The sequence below is a fragment of the Cucurbita pepo genome, chromosome 14 (genome assembly GCF_057944985.1).
Source record: "Cucurbita pepo subsp. pepo isolate OVF chromosome 14, ASM5794498v1, whole genome shotgun sequence".
NCBI classification, from domain to species: domain Eukaryota; kingdom Viridiplantae; phylum Streptophyta; class Magnoliopsida; order Cucurbitales; family Cucurbitaceae; genus Cucurbita; species Cucurbita pepo.
Window position 1 is genome coordinate 4,203,030 of NC_141811.1, and position 11,165 is coordinate 4,214,194.

The 11,165-nt window shown below is 37.5% G+C and overlaps 2 protein-coding genes across 3 annotated transcripts; both read left to right on the forward strand.

The window, feature by feature from the left end:
• The first annotated feature begins 945 nt into the window (after nt 1-945).
• On the forward strand, nt 946-4,405 carry LOC111810189 (Peptidase S24/S26A/S26B/S26C family protein). 2 transcript variants are annotated; one of them, XM_023696799.2, is made up of 5 exons: nt 946-1,107; nt 1,210-1,434; nt 1,576-1,686; nt 2,351-2,424; nt 4,033-4,405. In XM_023696799.2, the coding sequence occupies exons 1-4, from the start codon at nt 997-999 to the stop codon at nt 2,387-2,389; spliced, it is 486 nt and encodes a 161-aa protein (XP_023552567.2). In that variant the 5' UTR covers nt 946-996; the 3' UTR covers nt 2,390-2,424; nt 4,033-4,405. The 2 variants fall into 2 exon arrangements, with proteins under 2 accessions (XP_023552567.2, XP_086973594.1); XM_087117468.1 differs by having other exon boundaries at nt 977-1,107; nt 3,921-4,405.
• A 664-nt stretch (nt 4,406-5,069) lies between these two features.
• LOC111810190 (Tetratricopeptide repeat (TPR)-like superfamily protein) lies at nt 5,070-8,601 on the forward strand. Its single transcript, XM_023696800.2, has 2 exons — nt 5,070-7,489; nt 7,636-8,601. Exon 1 carries the CDS (start codon nt 5,136-5,138, stop codon nt 7,323-7,325), a length of 2,190 nt encoding a protein of 729 aa, XP_023552568.2. The 5' UTR covers nt 5,070-5,135; the 3' UTR covers nt 7,326-7,489; nt 7,636-8,601.
• Nucleotides 8,602-11,165: the final 2,564 nt, after the last annotated feature.

An 11,165-nucleotide genomic window follows, 5' to 3' on the forward strand; every position in this document is an offset into this window, starting at 1 on the left:
CCCACCGTTAGCAGATATTGTCCACTTTGGCATGTTACATATCGTCGACATCAGACTCAATTTTAAAATGCCTATACTAGATAGAGGTTTCTATACCCTTATAAAGAATGTTTCGTTCTCCCCATTTCCCTCTAATTTCCTCATTTCTATGCTTTTTTCCTCCACAAAATTAAGACCTTGGAGAAATTTTCCTCAACCCAAATTTCAAGTGCGAGTCATCAGCTCGCGTTAGTTACGTCCTTGCTCTTTGTACACACCATCCGTTACTCCTATTGATTGAATGGTCTGGTGAAATGTTCGGATCGTGGCAACCCTATTGATTGAATGGTAAGTGTGAGTCATCAGCTCGCGTTGGTTACGTCCCTGCTCTTTGTACACACTATCCGTTGCTCCTACTGATTGAATGGTTTGGTGAAATGTTCGGATCGTGGCAACCCTATTGATTGAATGGTAAGTGTGAGTCATCAGCTCGAGTTGGTTACGTCCCTGCTCTTTGTACACACTATCCGTTGCTCCTATTGATTGAATAGTTTGGTGAAATGTTCGAATCGTGACAACCCTATTGATTGAATGGTCTGGTGAAATGTTCGGATCGGGCAACGTTCGGATCGCAGCAACCCTACTGATTGAATGGTCTGGTGAAATGTCGTGGCAACCCTACTGATTGAATGGTCTGGTGAAATGTTTGGATCGTGGGTGGTTCGCTAACTGCGACTTTCATGCGACGTCCCAGGCAGTGATCTTAGGAGAAGTCACGAACGAACTAATCCATAAATATTTTCATTTATAGGTTAGATTAATTGGGTTTTTGGTGTTACCTCTAAAAAAAAATCCTATTTATATCCAAAATTAAACCTATGGGCCATGTATTGTATTAGATGTTATGGGCCGGCCCAATGATTCCGGCCCATCTCTTCAACTTCGTCTTCACCAAAGGTCGACGACGCTTTCTCCAAGCGAAGAACAGAGAAAGTTCAAGAGTGAAAGAGAGCTTCCATGGGACAGTGGAGGAGCATAGTAAAGGAGGCAATCGATCGCTCAGCCATTATAGCCAAGTTCCTCTGCTTGCTTCACGTTACCAACAACTATCTTTGTTCTCCTACTCTGGTTTGTACTTCTCTCTTACTCCTTCCTCTTCCTCTGCCACAATTTGTCTCCTATTTCTTCCTTTGATTCATATGGAAAACTTTAATTTCTGGTGGTTTTTAGGTGTACGGCCCTAGCATGCTTCCGACCTTGAATCTGACCGGCGATGTTCTTTTGGCTGAACGTGTGTCGCACCGAGTGGGCAGGGTTGGCCCCGGCGACGTCGTGCTGGTTCGATCTCCTCTGAATCCGAGGAAGACCTTGACGAAGCGCATTGTGGGTGTTGAGGGGGATAAGGTCAATTTCTTTCCGGACCCTGCCAATTCCAATAGGTGTCTGACGGCTGTGGTATGGATTGACAGACCTGAATTTAGTTATCTTGATTTGAAATTTGAAAATTCGTTTTGGTTTTGATTTTTGGTTTCTTGGTGTTGTTTGATTTGTTTCTTTGTTTAGTTTTTCTCTTTCTTTTTTGGGGTGGATGCTTAGGTTCCGAAAGGTCATGTGTGGATTCAAGGAGATAATGTGTATGCTTCTAGTGATTCGCGGCATTTCGGACCTGTACCTTATGGTCTGATTGACGGGAAAGTGTTTTTCAGAGTAAGATTTATCAATCATCTTCATCATTACTTCTGCTTTTATTAGTTTTCCCTTCTTTTATGTTGTTCTTGGGGAAATGAATTGTTTTGATCATTGTTTACTTATGTATTAGTTTTCCCTTCTTTTATGTTGTACTTGAGAAAATGAATTGTTTTGATCATTGTTTACTTATGTTTCTTCCTTCAATGGTTGTTATCCTTGAGTTTCCAAATGTTGGTTGGATGGGCTTTTAGTATAACAGGTTTGTTTGCCTTTTTCTATGCAATCATTTATTTTAATGTTACATTACAAATCTGTTGGAAGAGATTCAAACTGACGACCTTGTGGGGGTCTTAATGCAACCACTTGATTGTGTAATTGTTTACTTGCTATATGCATCGCTATTCATGCAGCTGGTTTTTGGGTACTTGAGTTTGAAAATTTTGGATCTTGAGAAATTTCTAATCTCTCGTGGTGTTTCTATTCACTCATGGTTTATAATTTGGATCTTGTTCTAGCTATTTAAGAAGTCAGCAGGATTATGAAAGTTCTTTCTAATTACATGGGGATAATATCGTTCTTCTGTACATTGGAACTTTGCATGGTAGCTTTTTTCTAGACTCGTATACATTTCTCCCTCATTTCTTTATCTTTCTTGAATATTTCTTTGTTCTTCTGTTGTTAGGTCTGGCCACCAGATTGCTTTGGACCATTGGAACACTGAACTCAGATTGGCCTAATTTAAAAGATAAACTGCTGGTATTACTTTAAGCTTAGTTTTTTCCTTTCTCATTGTAACTTTTGTCCTTTTGGCTATCTGTTTATAGGATTAGGTTTATTTATTTACCATTCCTTTACGTCTAAAAGAGTTAAATCTAATATAATTGTTTGTGGGATGGAATTTAGTGTACACATTTCTGTTTTGACCACTAATTCTAATAGATATCGTAGTCTCTTCACTTCACATCAGATTCTTGGACTGGCCTACTGAAGTTCACGATTGATAAAAAAACGAAAAGAAAATTATACAGCTTTTGATTAGTTCTTTCTTCAAAGGAAAAGGTACCGAGATATGAGATGATGTTGTAATGGCGATTTGATTGAATCTATGGTCAGATAGGACGTATATAATTTTTAGAGGTATTTATAAGGTGTGGAGGGAGGTGTTTGATCTTGCAAAATATAATAGTTCTCGTTGGGCTTTCATAGATAAGATGTTTAAAATCTACTCCTTTTGGGTTACTTTTTCAAATTGGGGAGGCTTCTTGTATAAATTCTTGAATGGGCTAGTGGCTTGTGTTTTGGGAACTTATAAGGTTCTTGGGTGGTTCTTGCAAAAGACGGATAATGCTTGGCTCGTGCAAGTATTGAGCTATACAAGATGGTCTTCAATCTAGAAGAAGGTTTTGTAGTCTGTTTATGATGAACAAAAAGTTCAAATGACAATGGAATTGTGTAGCAGTGATGGTTTTTCACAGAAGGGATCTTAGAGGAAGGCAGAGGAGGTAAAGGTGTATCTCTCTTTCTTTTCATAGGCAAACCCATGTTGAAGAAATATGTTGTGAGAGATCTTGAGAGCTAGAAGGGATCTTGAGAGCTAGAAGTAAAGTCTAAATAACTCCACATGAGAGTTGGAAATCTTGAACTAGAATATATTTTGATATTCCCAAAAGAATCATCATTTTGACCATATAACATATAGTTACAAATTTTGATGTAGGTAGCAAGTATAATGTAACCGTCCAAGTCCACCACTAGCAGATATTGTTTGTTTTGACTTGTTATATATTGCAAAGAGTATTTTATAAGGGTATAAGAAACCTCTTCCTAGTAGACACATTTTAAAATCGTGAGATTGACGATGATGCGTCACGGGCCAAAGCGGATAATATCTATTAGTAGTGGGCTTGGGCTGTTATATAAATGCGTCACGGTTTTAAATCGCATCTATTAGGCAGAGGTTTCCACATCCTTGTAAGGAAGGATTCGTACCTCTCTCCAACCAATGTGGAGATCTTCTATATAACCTGGATCCGTGAAGATAAAAGAACAATTGAGTTTATTGTTTGTTTCGGTTTAGTTAAATTTCAGAACGTTTCTGGAGTGTTTTCTATTTGATTGCCGTTTGAGTTGTACTAATAAAATAGATTTATAGCCCATAGTATGTCCTGATTTAGCCTCAAATTGGGTTAGGCTAACATTAGGTTAGTGTAATGAGAGTAGTATTTTTTGTACTCCACATGAAATTATGACAGGAAGCATCTCTTTCAAATGCATCGCTGACAATGGGGGGATCTATGCTTCACTTCTTTGGCAGGTGATCCATTTTGGCATTGACATTTTTCTCTGTGCTTTTTTAATTTTCAGGACTTCATTTTGTGGCCATTTTAAATGAGCTATTGCTGAGACCTGGGCCTAGTCCAATATTACATCTTTGCCATTGATCCTTACTTCAATAGCTGTTACTTCTTTGTTACTAGGTTCAGATTGATCTAAAAGGATATAGATTTCCAGATTTTGCATTTTCAATCCATACAGGTGTAGAGTTTATGTTTCATTTTCACAGCCATAAATCGAAATAAGCTTATTTAATTTTAGTTGTTTTAGTTCAAGCCTTGTAGGGCGGGAATTGAATCTCCTTTGAGATGGTAAACGATGCTTCTATTCATTGAGTTATGCTTAGACTAAGGAATCAAGCTTATTTGAACGTTGTAAATCTTATCTCAACCAATTTTTTTTAGTCTTTGCTGTGGGAATGTGTTGTTAAATGTCCGATATCGGCTTTCTAATGAGTCTATTTGAATGTCTTTTTTACATCATATTAAGAATTGCATGTTCCATTAGTGTTCAAGGAATGTTATTGATAGAAGCCAAGCCAAGCCAAAAAAAAAAAAAAAAAAAAAAAAAAAAAAAAACTTAAAAGTTCATCGATGTAATTTAATTTATATTACTTAATTATTTTAAAGATTTTTTTTTGTTATCTATTTTCTATAGAAATAGATGTTTTAAGTCGTGAAAAGTAAAAATATAAATTAAATAGTTATCGAATAGGGTATTAATATGGATCAACCTGACTGTGTCGGTTTTTGGTATAGGTGGATATCTCCATTTTTAATCGAGATAATTTTTTTTATTAGAAACAAAATTTAATTAATTAAACTTAAATGTTAAAGTATACTTCATATTATTATAAATATTTTTTTTATTTAAAATAGAGATATTAATGAATATTTGCGCATAATTTCACAATTTTAGCTATGATTTAAAAAAAAAAAAATTTGAAAGTATATTAGAAATTAAAAGGAAAGGAAACGGTGGTAAATAAATTTAATTTTTTAATTAAAAAAAAACAGAATATTATTGAACAAATATTTAGTTTTTTTTTTTTTTTTTTTTTTTTTTTTTTTTTTTTCCGGGTAAAATAGAAAGCGCCTCCATAGACTTTGTTCGAGCGTTGGGTTGCAGAGCTTATGTTCTCCTTCGTCAAGCATGAAGCTTTCCGGAGCATGGCGGCAAAATCAACCGTCACCCTTGCCTTCAAACAATTTCCCCCTTACAATTTCAAGCTTCATCCCTTCAATTTTTCGACCCAAAATCTTCAAAATCGGGAAAGTTTTGACTCTGCTAGAACCCAGAAAAGCGGTAAGTTTCTTGTCTACTGCAACTCTCAGATCACAAAACTTGGAAGGAATGGGTGTATTAAGGAAGCAGAGGCCGTTTTCAATCGTATGCCTCATAAGAGCACCGTCTCCTGGACTGCTATGCTCACTGCATACGCTGAAAACGGCGAAATAAATAAAGCCCAGGAAGTGTTCGACAAAATGCCGGACCGAAGTATTGCATCCTATAATGCGATGATTACGGCTTATCATCGGAGGAACATGGTAAATGAGGCTTTTGAGTTGTTTTCTAGCATGCCTCAGTGTAATTCTGTTTCCTATGCTACCATGATCACTGGGTTTGTGCGTGTTGGAATGTTTGAGATGGCCGAAAAGTTGCATTGGGAAAATCCGGGTATGGTGTCGTCTAATGTGTTAATCAATGGGTATTTGAAGGCGGGGAGAATAGAAGATGCGGTTCGGATCTTTGATGGCATGGAAGAAAAAGGTGTGGTTTCTTGGAGCTCCATGATTGATGGGCTCTGCAAAGTTGGGAAGATTGTTGATGCTAGAAAGCTGTTTGACAAAATGCCTGAAAGAAATGTGGTTACTTGGACAACAATGATTAATGGGTATATGAAGATGGGAAATTTTAAAGATGGTTTCACATTGTTTCTAAATATGAGAAGGGAAAGGGTGGAGGTTAATGCAACTACCTTGACTGTTTTGTTTGAAGCCTGTGGTTGTTTGGATCAATATAGAGAAGGAATTCAGATCCATGGATTGGTTCTGTCCTTGGGGCTCGACTTCGATGCTTATCTAGCCAATTCTATGATCGCGATGTATTCTAGATGTCATTCTATTAATGCAGCTGCTACAATATTTGATTTAATGGTTCAGAAAGATATAGTTACATGGAATTCTTTGATTGCAGGTTATGTTCAATCCGGGGACATCGAAAAAGCTTTCTTTCTATTCGAGAATATGCCACAAAAGGACGTCGTTTCCTGGACAACTTTGATTTCTGGATTTGCCAGCAAGGGGATGATTGATAAATCCATTGGTTTGTTTCAAATGATGCCTGAGAAGGATGATATTGCTTGGACTGCTGTAATTTCAGGGCTCGTGAGCAATGAGGAATACGAGACAGCTTTCCATTGGTTTATTGAGATGCTTCAGAAAGCAATCAAGCCAAATCCACTCACTTTGAGCTGTGTGCTTAGTGCTGCCGCAGGTGTAGCAATATTAAGCCAAGGGTTGCAGTTCCATGCTCTTGTGACAAAGATGAGTATGGAATATGATTTATCAATCCAAAACTCTCTAGTTTCTATGTATTCAAAGTGTGGAAATGTGGGTGATGCATTGAGGATGTTCTATTATATTGAGGCTCCTAATGTTGTTACTTACAATTCCATTATCACTGGGCTAGCTCAGAATGGACTTGGGAAAGAATCACTGAAGTTATTCACGAAAATGCAGGACGAATACCTGGAACCTAATCAGATCACGTTTCTAGGCGTTCTTTCGGCATGCGTTCATGTGGGATTTGTGGAAGAGGGATGGAGATTCTTTAACCTAATGAGTTCATTGTATAATATTCAACCTCATGTAGATCACTATGCGTGCATGGTTGATCTTCTTTGCCGAGCTGGGAGGTTCAATGAAGCAGTTGATTTGATTTCTTCTATGCCATTTGATCCTCACGAGGGTGTTTGGGGAGCAATGCTTGGAGCAAGCTGGACCCATCTGCGTCTTGATGTTGCAGAGCTTGCAGCTCATAATCTCTTTGAACTGGAACCTAATAGTGCAACACCTTACGTGATTTTATCTAATTTACACTCTGTTTCAGGTGATAAGCGGAAAGATGAGGTTATAAGGTCGATGAAGATATCGAAAGGGATAAAGAAGAGTCCAGGTTGTAGTTGGATAATAGTTAAGGATAAAATCCATCTGTTCTATGCAGGAGATCGATCCCACAAAGACATCGAAGAGATGACGGAAATTATACACGCACTGGCAGCAGAAATAGGAGATTCAATCCGGCTTAGAGAGACGACTTGAGATTTTCTCGGTTGTTGATTGGGGTTTTGATAGGGGTTGGACAGCTCCTGGAACTGACGAAAAAGGAGAAGAGAATGAGAGCAAAAGAGAAAGAAAAGAAAAGAGACCGTGAAGTCCAACGTTTGAAGGGAGAGGAAAAGGAAGAAGACGAAGACAGAGTTTAGGTAAGTCGAATTAATCTTGAGTCCTTCCTTGTTTACGAGGTTTAGGAGAAAAACCAAAGCCATTGTTACGAGCTAAAGCTGCAATATAGAAAATTTGCAACTCTAATAGTTCAATATTTCCACCTCCTGAATGTTCCTATCGGCAGCCAAACGAAGACAAGACCGTTTGAAGTGGTTCGAAGTGCCTCAAGAGATGGGGATCGGTGTGTGGAACAAAGACAAGACTGTTTGAAGTGGCATCGGTGTGTAGAACAAAGACATGTTTGAAGTGGTTCGAAGTGCCTCAGGAGATGGGGATCGGTGTGTAGAACAAAGACAAGACTGTTTGAAGTGGTTCAAAGTGCCTCAGGAGATGGGGATTGGGGTGTTGAACTAAGACAAGACCGTTTGAAGTGGCTCGAAGAGCCTCAGGGGATGGGGATAGGGGTGTGAAACAAAGACAAGATCGTTTGAAGTGGTTCAAAGTGCCTCAGGGGATGGGGATCGGGTGTGGAACAAAGACAAAACCGTTTGAAGTGGTTCGAAGTGCCTCAGGGGATGGGGATCGGGGTGTGAACCAAAGACAAGACCGTTTGAAGTGGTCGAAGTGCCTCAGGGGATGGGGATCGGGGTGTGAACCAAAGACAAGACCGTTTGAAGTGGTTCGAAGTGCCTTAGGGGATGGGGATCGGGTGTGGAACAAAGACAAAACCGTTTGAAGTGGTTCGAAGTGCCTCAAGAGATGGGGATCGGAGTGTGCAACAAAGACAAGACCGTTTGAAGTGGTTCGAAGTGCCTCCAGAGAAGGGGATCGAGGTGTAGTAGCTATAGCAGCAGCTGCTACACCCAAAATGAGCATCACCGCACGTCGGGGGCGAGCTTGAAGCATTAGTTGTCCTTGCAGGTCTTGTTGTTTCCTTTTAGAGCCCCGATTTGAACATTAAAGCCAGCACCAATCAGATGGCCCAAAACAAAAAATGGTTAAAAAAAACAAAAAAAAAAAAAAAAAAAACAAATCTCATCCGTTCATCAATCTAATATGTTGAAGAAATTAAAAGACTTAAAAGGTTTGTTTTCAAATTAAATTGGAATTTTCATTCATTCATTTGTGATAGTTTTATGGATTAAAAGAATATGTACTAAGAAGTCTATGATCGTAATATTGAATGATTGAATGATTGAGACGTATTATATAAGTTACGTAGTATACTTTTGTATATTTAACATCTTTGTCAACTTGAGAAGAATTTAACTAATTATTTCTTTAATTCATGAGTTATGGGTTTGAAGAATCTTTTCGACTTACCTGTTGAACTAAAATAAATAACTTTTCGTTTTATGAGGATAAGAATTTTTTTATTTTTAAAGTTCATAAAACATATAATTTAACTTTTTTAATAGATAGAATCAATCATTAGTTCCCAACTACGACGTAAATAAAATCTTATATGTTCGTCGTTTAGGTCGGTTAGTAAGATTTATACTCATTGCAGTCGTTCTAGGAGTTCTTCGTACCTAAATAGTACTAGAACCTTAGTGCCCGTGTGAGATCTCACATCAATTGGGGAGAAGAACAAAACATTTTTTTATAAGAGTATGAAAATCTCTCTCTAACACACGTTTTAAAAACCTTGAGAGAAAGTCCGAAAGAAAAAACTCAAAAAAGACAAATAAATGAAATTGCTAAAGATTATACACACAATGTTTCTTATTAGGAAAGAAAAGATGCAAAAAACAGAAATTGAAACAAACCCACAAAGGAAACCAAAACACTTTTACATCAAACACTTTTATATCAACCACCACAGCCACCACCACAACCACCGCCACAGCCCCCACCACATCCACCTCCACAACCACCACCGCCATCACCACCGCCACCATCACCTCCCCCTTCCTCTCCTCCTCCTCCTCCACCACCATCATTGCTTAAACTGGTAACCACAGCTGCAGTAGCTAAGCCAGCAGCAGCCCCAGCAAGAATAGTCATCCCACCATTCTTAGCTTCCCCAAGTTCAAGGTCACGGCTTGGCCTTGGCGTTGGCCTAAGAGCACTAGATGTGTACGTGGGTGGCGCTGCTTTCTTCTTCTTACGGCCTCCATAGCTACAAACACACCATAAAATCACTGCACTCGCTATCACACACCCGCATGTTATAAGAACAATGGCGTAAGTTCTCATCTCTACTTTTGGGACTTAACCAATCAGATTCCCCAAAAATGTGTTCAAGTTTATGTGGTTTTATATGAAGTGGCCAATCTAATGCTTAAGCCACCAAATCCCCAAGAACAAGTCAATGACAATGATTGAGTGATGAAGAAGTTATGAGAGGGAAGATTTTTTTGAACCATTTAGTTGACTTTTGGTATTTTAATGAAACTATCTTCGAGTTTCATTTTTGTTTCTCGGAATCAACCAAATAATTATTATATCGTTCTTCGTTAAGACAAATATAGTTTAGGGGATAAGACACTAGTTATCATCTAAAAGTTAATGGTTTGATATTCATCCCGGCTCACTGATGGGTCTTGTAGTCAAGCTTCCTTCCGCCTTTACACTCAAGTGTCAATCTCCGTCTGGCACGAGAAAATCTTGCACGCCTCCATTACCTTATGAGAGACTACACCCCATAGAAACCGTCTACTTGAGACTGTCCCTTGGTCTATAGGTCATGACACAAGGTTAGAATTCTAGCATCTCACTGATGGCTCGGGCCCTTTTGGAAAGGGGTCTTCTTCGCCTTCCAACTAATCTAAGCAGGAAAGGCCCAAAGTCGATCTCAGTGGACAGTGAAGTTTCATAGGGTCTTTTGGGTGCACGATTCTAAATTTGAATGGAATTTAAAATTAATGTGATGATAAATATAAAAATTAAAAAATATTTTTAAGGATTTTCTCCCAAAGTTTCTAATAATTTTGAATATATATATATATAATAATAATTATTTATTTAGTCTAACGTTTTTGTCAAAGTCTATGGCCATGTCATGTAATGACAAGTCTTTATATAAGAAACTAAGAAATTTGCATATTAAATATATTCTAAGGTAAATAATGACCTAAGTCCACATGCAAACCTCAACCACACAAAATTAAACAAATTTTTCTCCGCTCGGGATCGATTTTAAGATCATTAAAAGTAATTACCGACCAAATTAATTAATCACTTTTTGTATTTGATAAAATCGAGAATATAAACGAATTTAGTAAAATCAGGTCTTAAGACGTAATATACTAAAAAGCTTCCCGTAGAATTAAAATGTTACTTTTATTGTTTCGTATATTTTATTATAAGATAAATTATTCGAGATAGACTTCAAATAATGCGTAAAATGCACCTCTACTTTTTAAATTTCGAAGTTATTATAATGTAAATAATTGCTTAATAATTTATTTAAAAAAAGACGATGTCAAACTAATTATTCTATACAACAACAAATAGATATATCCCATTGTTAGAATAGAGGATTTATCCCCGTGGATGAATAATATATATATATATATATATATATATATATATATATATATATATACTCTTCGGTTCTAAGAATGAAGATTATTCTCACAGACCAACACGAGTTCTTCCGACATAGTTTGTCTTCACCCGCATGCATCTTAGAAAAAATAAGGTGTACTTTCTTTCTCGGTGGCTCCAGCATACGAAATTCATAGTTAAGCGTATTTTACTTAGAATAAT

Bases quoted from the DNA above. Each gene is read 5' to 3' on its own strand.
- LOC111810189 (XM_023696799.2), top strand. From the start codon at position 997: ATGGGACAGTGGAGGAGCATAGTAAAGGAGGCAATCGATCGCTCAGCC. The intron at 1,108-1,209 runs GTTTGTACTTCT...GGTGGTTTTTAG, and splicing joins ATCTTTGTTCTCCTACTCTG to GTGTACGGCCCTAGCATGCT. The intron at 1,435-1,575 runs GTATGGATTGAC...GTGGATGCTTAG, and splicing joins ATAGGTGTCTGACGGCTGTG to GTTCCGAAAGGTCATGTGTG.
- LOC111810190 (XM_023696800.2), top strand. From the start codon at position 5,136: ATGTTCTCCTTCGTCAAGCATGAAGCTTTCCGGAGCATGGCGGCAAAA.